The sequence below is a fragment of the Oculina patagonica genome, chromosome 12 (assembly GCF_052425735.1).
Source record: "Oculina patagonica isolate OP01 chromosome 12, crgOcupat, whole genome shotgun sequence".
NCBI classification, from domain to species: Eukaryota; Metazoa; Cnidaria; class Anthozoa; order Scleractinia; family Oculinidae; genus Oculina; species Oculina patagonica.
Genome location: NC_135769.1, coordinates 3623203 through 3641440, shown reverse-complemented (window position 1 = coordinate 3641440; position 18238 = coordinate 3623203). Strand labels below are relative to the sequence as shown.

The window sequence follows — 18238 nt, the reverse complement described above, 5'->3', positions numbered from 1 at the left end:
TGTTTGCAATGATCTTTCTTCCTTAGCTTTCCTTCCCTAGAGGCATTTTTAACTTAAATACAGCAATTTTTAACGATTCATGCTATTACGGGAGTTTTATTTTTGTTGAATGCCATTCATACATACGGAGGAACAATTCTCCTAAATGTGGACTTTAGACTTCATTTAGGTGCATAAAATAGTTTTTATTTTCTTGTAGAATAAACGGTGACTAGGCTACACAATTTTTGTACATCTTTTTCGTGTAGTACCAAGTTTCTCAAACTTAAAAGGCCCATAGAGACTAGTTACATTTTTATTTAGAGAGTGTAGCAAAAATGTTTGGCATCAGTTTTCGCGTTTATAACAGATAACTCTAGCAAGAACGATACTGCCATAAAATCACTATTGTGATTAACAAAATGGCGAAGATCGTATAATTATTTAAACATTTACTTCTACTGTTAACAGCTAATTCTAACTGCTATTTGTCCACGTTAAAATTTCTCCTTTCACTTTCGGTATGGTTTTCCAGCGCTTTGAACCCCAAAGTGGCCACTAATAGGACTGGTCTCTGGTGGTGGTGTAAAACAAGGCCCCGATTCCAAGCCCTTTTGTTCCGGGCCAACAGTTGCCGAAGCTCTCGCGGGAGTAATTCTTGAAGGGACATTCGGTATTGTTTACTCATTAAGCCATATATGACGGGGTTGTTTGCGTGGCTCATGAATATTAAAACAAACGATGAGAAGTCTAGCCATACAGGAATTTCAAAATCGGACGCAAGAATTTCAATGAAGTTCACTACAGTTGCTGGGATGTAGCAAACAATGTATGATAAAACGACAACTGCTAATGTAGACGTGATTTTGAATTCGTCAACCCCTATTCCGTTTCGTACTTGATGTATGCCCCATACCCGATTCCTGTGAAATTTCACGGCTTGAAAAATACGAAAGTACGTGTAGCAAATTGTCACTAAAGCCGGAACGGTAATTGTGCAAACCAAGAAATACGCGTACGAGTGGTTCATGCGGAATTGAAACAAACACGAACATTTGCCAGGGTTGAAAACGTAACTAGACCAGCCTACCAAAGGGGGTATGGCGTATGTCAAAGGCAGTATCCAGATGAATGCAATAATAATCCATACAGACTTGTAGGTAAATAGTTTGTCGTATCTCTCTGGATTGACAACCTTAAAATATCGGTTGATACTGATAGTAGTCAGGCTAAGCATGGATGCCAGTACAAACTCCACAGTTAAGAAAGCACTGATTTGGCAAATTATGTCCCCAAAGATCCAGTGCCCTTCATTGATAACGGTGATAAACATAAAGAATATGTTGCAACTCTGAAGCGCATCTGCGACAGCAAGGTTAGCGATTAAAATGTGGCTTTTTGCTTTCAATCTTGGGGAGCGCTTTGTGATCCAAATTATGACAAAATTTCCAACAACACCACAAAACATAGTTACACCAAGAACCAGGCTGCCAAACACAATCCCCACTGACGAAAACATTGTGTTTTCAAAAAGACACAGCTCGCTGAGTTGTTTGGTAATTTTGTGAATTTGCTAAGCCGTCTTCAAGAGCTTTGTCTCCTTAACCCAACTTCTGTTAGACCTTCCCACAGAGTCGTGAACTACATTTTACAACCTATCTTTGACGAGGCAAACTGCATGATCCAAATCATCCTGAAGTAATTCTATGTGTGCCCAAAGCCAAGTTTGGCAGACGTTTAACAAAGTAACAATGCTATCAGTATCTTAACAACAAGTCAAACGAAGTGTTAAATAAATTGATATCAGACTTTGTTGACGCGATTTTTGAATGACAAGCTGTGAAGTGGTTGTAAATTGCCCCCACTTATTTTTTTCTTGCATGACGGGTTTCTATTGGTGCAGAAACAGAAATATCGTGGGTTAAACAATGTAAACCTTGGAATTTCAGATGATTTTTGCAATAGATTTCGGTTGGTAAATTCGACTGGAATTTTACTTGCTTGAGTAGCTGATTTGATAGCGGAAACAATCGTATTTTTGTCAGTACTTTTTCAGTCCAAGGTCATTATTCACGCCTGTTTACGTTTTCGAGTTAAAAGGTTTTACATAATGCATCACTTCAGCCTTTCTAGCGGAACTCTAGGCATTTAACACGACACCCGACCAGAAACCAGACTTAGGCGGAATTTTTCCAAAAAAGGCTTCCTGCTGAAAGTACCATCCATGCATACAAATATTAGAAACATTAAATTATGGGAGCGATATGAAGTTAGGAGTGTCATTTATGATTCTTAGGCAATTCACAAGGAATCAATAATTAATGACTTCATTTGTGCAGTGAACTTCAAAACGGTATGTTGTCTTAGAGTTGATCATGATGTGTGTCGGGGAAATGATCCCGCGCGCTCATCCATCCCTCGGGTGGGAGGAAAGAGGACGGGTCCCTAGCTAAGAGCGGTAATTGCCTTATTTTGCGTTATACTAACAGATTCTCCTAACTTTTAAAATTAATACATAGTGAATATAACAATAGCGTAGTCCGTTAGCTGACTCTTTCTTATAAGCCAGTGGGGTGGGAAGGGGGGTGCGAGCAAAGCAGTGGATTTCGTAAGTGTCGTGACAGACAAGCGCGTCACTTCGACTCGCGCGCAATATATTTTTGACTTTGTAATGACATCCTCATTTCTTAATAATTACATTTTATTTGCATTGCAAATTCTCGCTTTTATACATTGCTTACTTACTTATTTACCTACTTACTTAGTTACTTATTTTTTTATTTATTTACTTATGTTTGCACTTGCTTACTTATACTTATTTACTTACTTTTTTACTTACGTCAGTACCACTTACGGACTTACTTGCGCAGTTATGTGAGCGCTGCACATGACTTACGGGACCTTACATGTTTCTCATTGGGGGCGCGGTGGCCTATAAATGGTTAGCGCGCTCGGCTCCGGTCGCGGCCCGGGTTCGGGCCTGGCCGGGGCGCTGCGTTGTGTTCTTGGCAGACACTTTCTCTCACAGTGCCTCTCTCCACCCAGGTGTTATGGGTCCGGCGATTTACTGCTGGGGGGTCCCCGTGGACTAGCATCCCATCCAGGGGGGGTGCATACTCCTGTCGCTTATGCTACAGAACCGGGATAGCTCCGGCTGTTGGGCCACTTAGGCTCGGACACAGACTTTACCCTCTTTACCTTACTTACTTATTTACTTACTTACTTATTTTTTTATTTATTTACCTATGTTTGCACTTACTTACTTATACTTATTTACTTACTTTTTAACTTACGTCAGTACGCACTTACGGCACTTACTTGCGCAGTTACGTGAGCGCTGCACATGACTTACGGGACCTTACAATAGATTTCTCATTTACTTACATTATACGTACTTGCACTACGTTATTTAAAAATCAACCAAGTTAACTGAACTACATTAAAGTATTATAGCATCTGTCATATTTTACAGTGTTCTCAAAAATTATCAGGAAGAAAAGATAAGGAAAAAAAAAGGACTAAGGCCCAGCGACGCCGATCTTTTCATGAGCCGAACCTAATTCCTTGAATTAAGTACATGAAAAGATCGGTGTCTGATTCAAATTAGAACGGCTATTTCAATTTGGAACGGTTCACCCGTTCTTCCCGCCTGGCTTGGCCGAGAATTTCGCCTGTGGAACGCCTTTGGAACGGCTTTGATTCAGACGCCGTACTTTTCATGTGCCGATCCTTATTCATAAATTATTATAATGTATTTTGACAACTTTGATTGTTTTTATTGGAACTGTATTAGGAACGGCCTCGGAACGCCCAAATCGTACGGCGTCTGAATCAAGAGGCGTACTTTTGTCAATTTGGGTCGGACCAAATTCGAATTGAGTTCGGCTCATGAAAAGTACGGCGTCTGAACCGGGCCTAAGTGTGATCACAGGGTTATGACTGTCATTAGGTGCACAAATATAGATAAACATAAAGACACAATGTCACAAACTACAGATAATAGTCACCCGATAATTATAGATACTCCCTTATGCTCACCTGCGTAAAGCTTAACCATTCCTTAGCCTTGAAAAAAGAAAAGTGCGCCGCAGTTCCAACTCAGTATTCTCGTCCAATTTACTTATTTTTTTGTTATAGTTGTAGAGGGTTAGTTCTTCAACTATAAAAGTCCGTTGTTTTCTCATAGTAAACCTTCTCTGATTACTACCAAATTGCGATCCTAGATCTATTTGGATTGATTTACCAAATTCACCTCTTTTCATTTTTATTGCGGCGCTTTTGTGGAGCGTCTTTGCTTTAATAGCCGACCATATGGGTTTATATTTATGCAGAAGTGTCGCGTCATTCTGGAAAATATTGCAATATATTTTAAACGAGCAACGACACGATATTTTAAGTTATTTTTCTGATTTCTTTTCTTTCCTCGGTACGAGAGTAATAAAAACTGCAAATCAGTGTCCCCTGTCATTAGGTGCACAAATATAGATAAAGTACTTATAAAAGTAATAAGGATAGTTTTTCAATAGGCATATTACTTAAAATTGTCACTGACCGTGGCTTCCTTAGTATATGATCAGGGTTATTTACCTAACAATGTCAAATTGTTACGAGCTCACGTTTGGCAGAATGCTCGAGCGGGTAATGTTGCTGATTGAACTTTTTGGCCGGGTTGATTGCCAGGCGCGTACCACGATTATTTCAGGTGCGGCAGCGACGGTTGCACCGCGTCGCTTCCATGCAAAAAGACTTTTCTTCATCTTTTCACGGACAACTGGGCACATCACACCATAAATCCACGGGTTTAAGGCGCTGCTTAAATTCACCACGTAGGGTACGACCAGGACAACCTGACGGGGAACTTTCGTCTTCAACACCAGCCGGAAGAGGACTATCGACAAGAAAGCAGGGATCCATAACGCGGCAAATGTGAACACCAACACGAACAGGGCTTTGGTTAAGTTAATCTCTTGCGCTGAAAGCGACATGCTGGTGACGTTGTGCTGGCGAATGAATCGGGACACGCGAAAGTAACATACCGAGATGACACTAAAATGTAAAAAAATGGAAATGTTGTTTATAGTGGTAATGCACTTAGCTTCGAGATAGCTAGTTTACAGGCATGCCTCTGAAACAGAGGAAACAAATATTTTAAATGAATGAATTAATCATAACATGATTAAAAATTAATCCCAACTGGCAGGATACAGACCAGTTGGCTATATACAAAGCGGGACCGAGGATTTGGACTCGGGACGACCGAAAACAAATCCAGCTAGTGGCAGGGTGGAGGTTTTGAGCCCTGGACTTCCGGATTACAACACCAGACCACTAAACCCCTCGGCCACGCTGCCTCCCATTGTGACAGAAAAAAAAAATCAGCAAAAAAACAGCAAACCACAAAAAAGCTACAATAGTACAGTAATAGTAACTACCTAAAACAGAAAACCACGAAAAAGGCCACGATGAAGAAGGTGTAACCGATCTCTGCATGTGCGTAGTTGAATTTCATCACACAGCCGGCTAAGAGTGGGTTGAAAGCAAATCTGGACCATCCAGTCGCGATTGGTAGGAAAACAACCACTGTAACGAATAGCCACAGGGAAGCAATGTAGATCATCGAACGGCGATAGCTGAAAATGTTTTTGTACACGTTGGGCTTCAAAACGCAAAAGAAACGATTTATGGCTGTCAGAGCCATGGTGGCCATGGAAGCGTAAGTCAAAAAGTGCATGAAAAAACCGCTGATCTGGCAACCAAAATTACTGTAAGACATCTTTCCTGTCACAAGGGAAGACAAGAAAAGGGCTCCGGGAATACAGGCGTTCAGCAAATCTGTTACAGCCAAAGCGGCGATCAAAATGCCTGTGGAACTTTTCATACGAGGTTTCCTGTACAAAGAAACCAGAAGAATTGAATTTCCGACGATAGCGGACAACACTAGAAGTGCTGAAGTCGATGATTCGACCACAACAAGGCCAACGCTACGCGGTGGTAGGGCGGCCATACTAGCTCATACTGGAAAATGTTTTCAGGATTTTGAACCTTGATTTTTATCTACTCGTTTGCCCAGCTGAATAGCACATTGAAATTAAGTGGAGTGGAGTAGTAGGCGGAAAAGCAAACACACTGAAGAGAATAAAAAACAAAATAGTACTTTAGATGACGTAAGTGAACTCGGCAAAATTGAAACGCGTTTCAATGTGATATTTTTTTTAGCAAAGATTTCAAATATGTTTGGTTCTCACGGTTGATCTTTTATGATGATGTCAAAATTGTCAATCAGTTCACCAGATTAACACATAAAGTAAAGATGGATGAATTTATGACCTCAGACTTGTCATAAGAGAACTTTACTACTCAAATTACGATAATATCTCATGGTTTCAATATTAGCACCGCGAAACTGCGTAGAAGCTACAATCAGAATCGAAAAAAATATTTCATGAGTTTTTAGGTTTTTCATAGCTTAACAAATTGATATTTCAGCGGTACATTTTCGTAACAGTAGTTGTGTCATAAACATTACAAATTAAATAACATAACCAATTACTCCAAAGTTAACATCTGTAATTTTCCCATGATCTGCCGCTAAATTTAAGTGCTAATTGCCCTAATTCATGTCAAAGCCTATAAAGAAGAGGAGAACCGCTCAGTAAAATTCACTTAGGCCCGGTTCAGACATCGTTCTTTTCATGAGCCGAACTCAATTCGAATTTGGACCGACCCAAATTGACAAAAGTACGCCTCTTGATTCAGATGCCGTACTTTTCAGACTTTTTGGCTGCTCCGAGGCCGTTCCTAATACAGTTGCAATAAAACCAGTCAAAATACATTAAAATAATTTATGAATTAGGATCGGCACATGAAAAGTACGGCGTCTGAATCAAAGCCGTTCCAAAGGCGTTCCACAGGCGCCGGGCACAGGCGAAATTCTCGGCGGAATTAGGTTCGGCTCATGAAAAGATCGGCGTCTGAACCGGGCCTTAGAATTTTGTCAGTTTACTGCTCTCAATATAAAGATGAGTCCATCACTTAAATTTATTTTCCGGTACACCAGAAAAAGAAACATCAAAGTCGGGCTTTTTTCATCCTCGGAGACCCAGAATTTTCGGGCGAAAGTAAAGTTTACATCCCGGGGGGGGGGGGGTACTCAAAACGTTTTATACGGGGAGGCTCCGCCCCGTCCCCCTTACCCTTTTATTACCATTTTTGCGTTGTACCCCTTTCGTTCCTTTAACTGAAAAGGTCCCCTTTCATCCTGGCGTGGCGTGGACTTAAAATAGGACTTTTCTTGCCATTTTTATGTAGCGCTTTAAATTAAATATCAGCCAACAATTTCCTACCCTTTCATTCTTAAACTCGTCCCTACCCTTTTATATCCTGAGCGTGAAAAGGTCCCCTTTCGGGCGGGCCTCCCCGTATAGGCCATTATGGGGTACCCCCCGGGGTTTACATGCAACATAGAACTTGAAGAACTTTCGTGACGATTCCAAAATCCGAGAAGGACTGTAACTAACATGGTCACGTGATCGCAAGGCGAGGAACGCGTCCAAGATGGCTGAACACGAACCACTTACCCTCGCTCGAGGTAAATTATTCTTTTATTTACACCGCATTTGAAAGACTTTGTTCATTGCAGATGAAATACTGCTATGAATGAAGTCTAGGCTAGACTACTGGTAGTACATATACTGAGATCCAGTGCAATCAGAACACGCAATCGCATGATTTTGCATGCCAGCCACCAACATAAACAATTCAAGCAGTTCTTGTTCGATATTTCTAGCTTCGCGATTTGTGTTTTCATATTAAATATGAGGAGTTATCAAGGTTTTTCCTCGTATATGTTTTTAAGCTCTGTTAATTTTTATTATTTGTAGCCTTTTGTATTTATCTGATGTTTTAAGCTTCGAAATTTCCATGTTGTTGAATCATGCCTGGAATGGAATCGTGCTCACTTGATTCGTTTTCTAGTTTGTTTGCCTTCTATTCGAGTATTATTAATTTAAAACGCTGTTACATTCGTCAAAACTAAAGGGTGGTCATGAAATCTGGGTCTTTTAGCTCAAATAGTTCGTCTCAAATGTGTCAGTCAAAATTGACTCCACCCCACTAAAGAAACCATGAGAAATTTCTCGTTCTGATAGAGTGAGCTTCGACACTAATCTGCAGACTTTCAGTCCTGCAGAAATAGTCTCCTTGCTCTCACAGGGACTAAGCAGTGTTCTTGGAATTAATAAATTTAGAATTTTTAGCAAACTAGCTAATAAAGATCAACTTTACAGTAAATTATTACACTGCATCTGTACTACATATATATATCTTATTAACCAAGTGCCCCGGGGAATATTGGCCCGAGGTCTTGACAGTACGGAACTAGCGCAGCAAAGTCCGTACAAAAAAGACCGAGGGCCAATAATCGCCCAGTACGGTCCCGAGCAAGCTTGGTTAATAAGAGATTTATTACACGTCTGGAAACTTTGGGTAGTGAGAATTGCTACCCGGTAGATGTTGTGGAAAACAATGTGCGGCAAAACTTTTATCCGCGCTAAAAGAGTTATAATTATTTCTTTTTTTAAGTTCATTTCATTTTCAAAGCAATAAAAAATTCGAAAAACTCTTGCAAAAAGAATCTAGCAAAAATCTTGCGCTAAATCGCGCAGAAATTAGCACAGGATCATCCGGGACAAAACCCGGTCCGATACTTGGAAAATATTGGCCCTCACGGGACCGGAAATAAAGTAATCTGATTGGCTGATTTAGTTATTGGTCCTCGGACCGCCTTAGTCGTGTAATAAAAGTTCTTATTAACTGAGCAGGGGTTCTGTATGGGAGAATCTTGACCAGGGTTGTAAATTTTCAGGGGGGGGGGACCGGGGGGGGGGGAATTCAACCCCCAAATCCTTCTGTACCAGTGGGAGGGACCGGTATGGATATTTGTGGAAAACCACAGTACTTTTTTAAGCAGCGTGGTGATTAAAATTTGATAAAGAAAATCATGAACTACATGTAAGATATATTGTTTTTGTGTAAAACCAACTTCGTGGAATAAATGCTATATAAAAATAAGTACAGGATGACAAGTGAGTTGTGATTGCTGTTTTATAAACGTTTTTTTTTTTTAATTCCTAGATGTCAACCGTGCCATAGAGCTGCTTGACAAGCTGCAAAGCAGTAAGTTGCTATTATTACGTTTTGCTATTATTCGTAGTGTTTTTAACATAGATTTTTATTTAAGATAGACAGGGGCGAAATGTGTATTGGGGGTTTTAATCTTTTTTATGTAGGGTTTTAAGCGATTTTTCGATTACATCGGTTTTTTATAGGTATATATATATGTTTGAATTTATCAAAACCAGGTCAAGGAAATTTTTCACCGTTTTAAGCGAAATCGCTGTAACGCGTTTATCTCCAAACTCGATGATATAAAAACTAAAGGGAATGTCAGTCTTTTTTCTCTTCTCCTCTCTCTTCTTCACCTTTCAGCGCTGTATTTCTTTTCTTTTTCCCTTTCTTGTGGCGTTTTGAGCCAATTCGCGCAGTAACGTACTTTTCAAGATACTGACGTCACTTTTCTTTGACCCGGTTTTGATAAATTCAGACATATATATATATATATATGAATAATTTTTATAAGTACATTATTGTTGTAATACTGCGATAGTTATTTGTGTAAAGCGCATTAGATCATAAATTATATACATGGATTTTTGCGCTATAGAAATAATAAAGTTATGTTATGTTATAATGCTCTCTTTCTACTGGCTGAACTTAATACACACTGTGAAACTTGACAAATACTGGTAATATTATTTTATTAAATCTGTTTTCCAGGTGGAGATATTCCTCCTAAGAGACTTCAGGCCTTGCAGAAAGTGCTTCAGAGTGAATTCTGTAATGCCATCCGTGAGGTATATACAATGTACATGTGTATTTTTGTGGACTCGGCAAAAACCTTTGCAATATCCAGTTCTAGCTGCAGCTTTAAACAAATGCAAAACAAATCGACAATTTTTTCGCAATTTGAAATAACGTCATTTGTTTGATCTTTTCAAAAATGGTCGACTGAAAACCATCCATCTTTATTGACTGCTAACATTTGATGTATATACACGATCTTTTTAACTTTTACACACAAGATTAAGGTGACTTTAGCCTCAAAACTGGCTGGTACTGGGTTAGTGTAAGTATCACATATATGCGACGGTCAAGTCAGACGCATAACACAACAGTTTTTAAAGGCAAAATAAAGATGTCGCTCATTCAGGAAATCTACGGAGTGGATTTTCCTGTAAGTTGTTTTGAGTAAACTTCAACTGTTTGGTAGCGTTTTGGGGTAATAATAGAAAAATTCACCGTGGCATTTTCAAAATAATCGCATTTTATTATAAAACGAAGGCTTCCGGGAAAATCGCTCATAACTTTAACAAATGGCGTTTGATCGCCATAAAATGTATCATTTTATATAATATAAGCATTATTCTTTCAGATTCTTAAAAATCTAAGAAATCGCTTCAAGTTTTCCCGTTTTAAAGCGCGCTTAAAGGGAACTGTCAGCCTCATAAATACCCGCAGGCCACCTTAATGTCAGTTACTACAGTGAGGTTCCAAACGGATAATTAACCCTGTTAGTTTGGGTTAATATTAGTCTATGTGCCGGAGTCACTCTCATAAGTGGACAGTTGTACTGATAGCCAGCCACCTTCACAAAACCCAATATTTTTTCTAGTCCAAATCATTCTGTTTGTATATTTACCTTGTAGATGGCCCACTAACGTTATCAAATAATGTTTTTAGGTTTATGAACATGTGTATGAGACTGTTGACATTCAAGGCAATCCTGAAGTGAGAGCCAAGGCTACAGCCAAGGTAAATACAGGACCCTTAAGCCACAAGACCAAAACATAAATTCTCCTTAAATGTTATTTCGAAAAATGTATTGGTGTATTAAAACAGTATGGCATGTATATAATTTACATGTTCTATTTCATACCAGAGACATAAATAATTATTGTGCATGGGTGATTTATTCGTCTAAGATGGATGGACTATCGCAGAATAGTAGAATTTATCAGATTGTTTTTACATATTTTAAATTTAAAAATTTGATATACAATCCTTAGTCAAAAGTGTGTTATGTACGTTTTTAATTTACCAGAAACCTGGCCTTTTTTCCCCCCCCCCCCCCCCCCCCCCCAAAATTTTTAAAAACAATGCCCCCCCCCCCCCCCCCCCCGGATTTTCCCAAACCAAAAAACTGGCACTATGCAGAAATGGCATTTAAAACATTATGTTTCCTTTCAGGCTACCATTGCAGCTTTTGCAGCGAGTGAAGGTCATGCACATCCACGTGTAGTTGAACTGCCTAAGGTGTGCAATAAACAACTTTCTGTCAATTTAAACAAATTACAGTGGAACCCCGATATAACGATCCTCGATATAACGATATTTCCCGATATAACGATGAATATTCTATGTCCCGGCAAAAGTTACAGTAAAATGTATGGGACGGAACCCTGATATAACGATCTTCGATATAACGATATTCCCGATATAACGATGAGAGTTTAGCAGACCGAACGTAAAATCTTCCCCGATATAACAATATTATCAGTACAATCTAAGTCACAATTCACAATTTAAGCAAAACATTGAATTTAATTCAATAACATAACAGTAATCGAGTAATCTCTTACGTTTCTGATAACAGCTTTGTACGATGATATACGAAAATGATACTGTATTCAAAGCCTCTTTATCCAGTAAAAAAGTATATGTTAGGTTTACCCAGATAAAACGATATTTTCGGTTAATTTACGTTCATATCGTTATATCGGGAATTTCGATATAACGATACCTCAATATAGCGATATAATTTTACTGCTCCCTTGGCATATCGTTATATCGGGGTTCTACTGTAACTACTTCTTGAAAGTTATAATTATTAACACCAGTGCTAAAAGTCCTGTCAGGTTGTGGGCAAATAACTTTTAATGATTGTTTGCCCAATTAGCAAGGGCTGACCATGCAAATAATTTGTCTGTTGACTTACAGTAAACATACTTGAAAGTTAACGCAGACAAGCAAAGCAACTGCCCCAGGTTTTTCTGTGCAAGTGCGTTGAAAACACGTGCAAACGGTTTTCCCCCTGGGAGGATAGTCAAACAAAGGCCTTTGTGAAGGTTTGGTGCGATTTTGCCACAGGCCTTTCATTTGGTGAGCCAAATGAAAGTGTTTTTACCCTCGTTAAATATTATTATTGTATGGCCCAGGTCAAAGTCCAAGGTGTAGGTCTTTCTGCGCAAGTGTGTTGGAAACGCGTGCAAACGGTTTTCCCCATAGGAAAGCAGAATTTGAGAGCTGCTTGTCTAAAGAATAAAATTTAATTTTTCATGTTCTGAGTAACACTCACTGCATGTTAGTTGTAGCAAGAAATTTTTTTTTTTGTCTTTGATCCTATGCTTTTAATTAACCATTACACACTGCAGCTGCCCCAAAATACACTAAGATAAGAGAGAGTGAAAAATGAACTTGCCTGATATTTAAACATCTCATTTCAGAATGAAGAAGGCCTTGGATTTAATGTGATGGGTGGCAAGGAGCAGAACTCACCGATTTACATTTCTCGCATTATTCCTGGTGGCGTGGCTGACAGGTGATGCTTAATGCTAATTGCTTGTTCTTTTACTTATGTTATGTGTTATTACTTCAGGGCTCGAGACTAACGGTAGCCAATTAGCCAAAGGCTACTAAAACTTAGGTTTTGGCTACTAGGATTAGCATTCCTACTAGCCATTTGGCTAGTGAAAAACTCGGAAAAGTCAACTGTTCTTGATAGAAATCAATATACCTGACTGGTGAAAAATTACTTTTGGCTAGTAAAATCTGACATGTCACTAGCCAGTAAACCAGTGAGTTAAAAAGTTAGTCTCAAGCTCTGTTACTTGTTAGATCCTTGTGATTTCAGTGATGTAAATTGCAGTTCAGTTGATGAGGCAGCCATTGTTAGTAAAATAGTGTATAATCAGTTGCTTGATATAAAAATCGGAAATAATTTTGTGCGTGTATACAGACCTCATGACACTTTGGTTTTGTACATATGCATGGTTATTTTATTATTTTCCTTGTATTTTGCATGTTATGTACACTACATGTATGATGCTTTTGTATTATCACATGCCATAAATTCTGCTTATAAGCCTCCACGGTTATAGGTCCGACCATCAACCTGTAGACCAAAAAATAGATCTAATTATAAGCCCGCTTCTTCTGATCTTGCTCTGCACATTGAAAGGAATTTGATTAAGTATGATGTTTAAAAGCTTAATTCAAGACCAGTTAATGAAAAACATATTTTGATCAACACTGCTTTAGCTCATTTCGAAATGTTTTTTTCATTCCGCTTATAAGCCCCATCCCCCATAACTTATCTTGTCAAACATATTGTTTTCTTTTCGTTGGAAACATATACAAGACAGTGTGGTTTACAAATACTTTTCTATTTATTGTAGGAATGGTGGTTTGAAACGTGGGGATCAGCTGCTCTCCGTCAATGGAGTGGTGAGAAGTTTATTCTCAGTTTCATAGCATATAAAATATGTGGGAATTGAACATAAATTTCACAAAAAAAGATATCAACACCACAAAGGATTGAGTACAAAATCAGTTTTTCAAAGGAAAATTGACATGGAATTGATTAACTTGACAGTGGATTTCTCTATACCATGTCTTGCTTGTTACTAAATGTCAAAATTAAAATTTACTAAGTTAGGCCAGGCCAGGTTCATATGCTGAACATTTCATGAGCTGAACTTGATTTGAATTTGGGCCCACCCATATTAATAAAAATAGGCCTGTTGATTCACACGTCAAACTTAGTTAGCCATTAACACTAAAAAAAACACAATGCATGCTTTCTGAGTTCAACTGCTTGCAAAATGCAATAATAATTTATGCATTAGGATCGGCACATGAAAAGCTTGCCATCTGAACCAAAGCCGCTTCAAAGTTGAAATTCCCGGCCAAGGCAGGTGGGAAGAAGCCGTTCCAAATTGAAAGAGCCATTCTTAATTAAATCAGATGCCAAACTTTTCATGTACTTAATTCAAGGTATTAAGTTCGGCTCATGAAAAGTTCAGCGTCTGAACTGGGCCTTACAAGACCCCCAAAAGCAATACCAAGACTTTATTTATTTATTTCTTTTATTTCAGAGTGTTGAAGGAGAAAATCATGAGAAAGCTGTTGACCTGTTGAAAGCAGCCGAGGGTATGTTGATTGTTTTTATTTAATTTGTAAACTTGATTTGAGGTGAATGTCCAAGACCATTAATTGTATTTCCTCAGTTTTATGGTTTTATTATGTTTAACCATTTAACTGTTGAAAGACTCATTATTCAGATTATGTTGCCGTGATATTATTGTCAGCAGGGTTCTATCTAGAGGTGTTCAGGGGTAGAAGCTTCCCCCCCCCCCCCAAACAGCCCAGCTTCCCCCCAAAAAAAATTTGTGATAATTTATACAGTACATAGATAAATCAATATATCATTCAGTACAGTTTACATGCAGTTACATTGCTATCTAGAAATTTTCCATCACTACGAAGATAAGTTAAGAACTGAAACATTGCCGCTGTTTATCTCTTTTATTCACTTCTTTGTAGTGTATAAATAGCACAATAGGAACTCTTCGTCTCAGCCGAGCTAACATTGTCAAAACGTAATCATGTGATGACCATAAAACAATATAAAATTACGGTGAAAATATATCAAGGCTGTGTCTCAAAATACACCAGAATTCTCCATTTAAAAAATTGAGAAGCTTGTGGCCTTCGGCCACTGGCAACTTCTCCCCCAAACGAAAAATCCTAGATAGAACCCTGGTCAGCCTTCAATTCCTGTCCTTGTGTCTTGGAAAAAGTGCAAAAATGAATAACAATTTGCTCTCCCCTTGACAATTTGATAAATTTCTCAGTGTACTATGTGCATTACGTGTATAAGCAAAGATAATTATGCATAATGTTTAGTTGTTTTTTTAGGTTAGACGCTTAATATTTTCCATGTAAACAATTTTTAAATTTATTTGTTTTGTTACTTATTAGGAAGTGTTCGTTTGGTTGTAAAGTTTACTCCAAAGTGTGAGTATATAAATAGTTGTGGTTGAATTTGTTTTTATATTGAAAATGTTATATTCAGATTGAGTATGATACTGGTTTACAGTGATAAGAAAAAGAAAATTAACAACTGATTTGAAATTTTCAAGACCATAACGTGTGCGACAGCATGTACATGAAATATACACGTATAGGTTATAAGCATGTTGCTACATGTACTTTGCATATTAAAATAGTTCCACAGCTTTTTCAAGTTCATCATGATGCTTCTTAAAATTATAGTTGTACATCAAATATATATTTTTTTAATTTTGATGTTTTAGCATACCGTATTTTCTCGATTAAACGCTGGGTACCGAATAAACGCCGGGTCTCTAGGGTGGAATTGAAAAGGGGCCCTGAGGTAATTATTTAAGGTATAATAAACTGAAGCTATATCAGCCAGTTACATTTTTGTCAAAACAACGAATAAAAATTGTTGCTAAATGAAATTAAGGCTCGAATAAACTGCAGAAGTCATATAAACGCCAGGTCAAGTTTGTAATAAATGCCGGGGGCGTCTAATCTAGAAAATACGGTAGTTTTTTTAATTAGCATACAAGGCATTGATCCTCTGGGTTGGTTAGCAGCTCTCACAAGGTTTCACATGAATGGTTCGCTACCCTTCAAGAGAACAATATAACAAACAACAGGAACAATGCCCTTAGCCCAGTAATACAAATGCAGCTCTATTAAAGATGATTTCCAGTCCGTACTGCGCAATCTCCGCCTGCAATGTTTGTGAGTCTCACAAACAGAAGAATGTTTACTAGCAAAAATAAAAATTCCGGGACAAAACTTACCTTTTTCTTCATTATTAACGCCAGATATCCTTGCAAAACAATAATAACAAGTAAAAGAAGCTTTCAAACGGACATTTTAGCTCATTGTGAATTCTTGAACGAAACGATCCGTAATGGTGAACTAAAAAACTTCATGTACGCTATCACCGAAGTGTAACGTTTCAACGAGTTCAAAACAAAAATGAAAACAAACCCTGAGTCTGCGCAGTACGGACTGGAAATCATCTTTAAGCATGTGGACCCTATACATGTATATCGAGGCAAATGAGATCAAAATGAATAGTTGTGATTAATTTTTCTTTTCAGTGCTGGAGGAAATGGAGGCTCGATTTGATAGACAGCGTGGATCTCGCAGGCGCTGGTAAGTAATGGAACTGTCTTACAGCTAAAGCTCAAATGTAAACAAAATTCTTTTAAGCACTTCATCCGTTATAAATCCTATATTTACATGTATCTTATCCCCCATACCAATCTGCTTTCCACCCTCTTGTATGGAAGTTGTATGGAAGTTGATATCACTCTTTGAAACTGAAAATCTTGTTGAAGAAGAGTTAAATAAAGGTAATATCTCAATGTTATGCTGACATCAAATCAGTTCGGTACAGCTTGTTATTTGCTATTTCTATTACTTCTTCATATCAAGTAAAGGTACATTTATGGTTGGTACTCGGTTGGCAAGTTGTTTTTTGGAGGGTTGCTATGTTTGAGATTGCAACTGTGAAATTACACTTCTTTCAGAGAGGGTCACAATTTTCATGGATTTTTAACTTTTGGAATTTTACGTTTACTAAATTCTTTGTGGTTTTGTATTTGTTTCAGATTCGTCGCAGTGGGGATTTTTTAATTTTCCCTGGAGTGTTGCTTTCTCTGGCCAATGTCAGGGAACTGATAACCAGAAGGATATGATATTAACCATAAAAGTTTTTATTTACTAAGTGTTCCATTCCCTCATTAAAAGACAATGATATCTGTAATAGTCTTTTTTTTAGTCCATGAACATTTTAATTGGAATTACATGTACTTCGAAATGGTATACCATGCAATGCCAAAATACGATCTTTGCATTTTCTTCTTATTCTAGAATAAACAATTTGTAGGTTTTTCCAATACTAATGAACTTTGTAATCCTGTACACAAATAAACTTGCAGTCAATTTTTGCAGTTAATAGTTTATTGTGCTTTCTTTTGTCTTAACATACATCCAACATACCCAGCTACAAATAATTGTCAGCAAACAGCTGCTTTAACGAAAATTTTAGACTGTTCACCCCAAACACAATTTTCCTCCTTGGACCTTCATTCATCCACTACAAAAGTTAAAATTAAAACTGCTTTTGACAAAGTGAATATATGAAAGACATATATGTGAACTGAGATAAATGATGAAATGATCAAGGATCATTGAGGATCACATTTTTCATTTATCCACAAATTACATGTCATTATATATTCGCTGTGTCATCTACTCTGCATGCGGGACATTAGGACCCACGATTGACCTGCTCCCAACTTATCAAGGCTTCATACATGTAGTTCAGTTAGTAGAGCAATGCACCGGTATTGTGGAGATCATGGGTTCAAATCCCGTTATAAACTTGAATTTTTTTCGGGCCTAAAAAAATGCAATTGCTTAAATTGCTTTTGCTCTGCGAGGATCCATTTCATAACTGCTTTTGTTGCTTAGCAAATGTTGCATTATATTGTAGCATGACATTCATAACATAATACTACTATACAATACTTGTGAGCAAGGTTAATCACTGGGGTCAATCACTGTCTTGTTTATACCTCTGAATGCAAAGAATGACAGATTTCTGGATTTTTTTTTTATTGAATCTAAGAGAACAAATCAAATATAATTTTCTCTGTTGTACTTTGTATTAGTCCTTTCTAACTGCCAGGGTATATTTTGCTCTGAGTTTTATGCCCCTGATAGCATCTCGTGTGCACTGGTAAAGTGAATAAAGAGAAAAAATTGCTAAGCAAATGTTCAGTCTACAACTGTTTGGTCTGCTTCAAGAGAAAACGAACCTACCGGGCAAAAACCATGGCCAGGCTACGGGCCTGTCTCATCTTTTCCCCTTTCCCCTCTTTAGCCGAGGCACCGACTACTTCGTGGAATAAAACATGCCATTTGCTCTTATAATAATGGACAAATGAAAATGGGTGACATGTTTTACCCGGGGGGGGGGGGGGGGGGACTCACATATGAAAGTGACAGGAATGCTCGTTGTCTCGCTTGGGGGTGTAAATTTCGGATTTTTGGTCTCGCCTAGGGTGTTCCGGGAAAAATGGCAATATGTTTAGCC

The 18238-nt window shown here is 38.1% G+C and overlaps 3 protein-coding genes across 3 annotated transcripts; 1 reads left to right on the top strand and 2 right to left on the bottom strand.

Annotated features, from left to right (window-relative positions):
* Positions 1-164: 164 nt before the first annotated feature.
* Positions 165-1904, bottom strand: LOC144631820 (melanopsin-A-like). The gene has a single exon (XM_078490391.1). It carries the CDS (start codon positions 1496-1498, stop codon positions 464-466), a length of 1035 nt encoding a protein of 344 aa, XP_078346517.1. The 5' UTR covers positions 1499-1904; the 3' UTR covers positions 165-463.
* Positions 1905-2684: 780 nt separating this feature from the next.
* LOC144631823 (melatonin receptor type 1A-like) lies at positions 2685-6152 on the bottom strand. The gene is made up of 3 exons (XM_078490394.1): positions 5412-6152; positions 3337-5025; positions 2685-2880 (listed from the first exon to the last, which is right to left on the bottom strand). Exons 1-2 carry the CDS (start codon positions 5981-5983, stop codon positions 4584-4586), a joined length of 1014 nt encoding a protein of 337 aa, XP_078346520.1. The 5' UTR covers positions 5984-6152; the 3' UTR covers positions 2685-2880; positions 3337-4583.
* Positions 6153-7510: 1358 nt separating this feature from the next.
* On the top strand, positions 7511-17095 carry LOC144631447 (protein lin-7 homolog C-like). Its single transcript, XM_078489875.1, has 11 exons — positions 7511-7567; positions 9112-9153; positions 9814-9890; positions 10777-10848; positions 11284-11349; positions 12540-12634; positions 13491-13539; positions 14190-14244; positions 15076-15111; positions 16236-16290; positions 16749-17095. Coding segments are annotated over exons 1-11 (582 nt in total). The 5' UTR covers positions 7511-7533; the 3' UTR covers positions 16750-17095.
* Positions 17096-18238: the final 1143 nt, after the last annotated feature.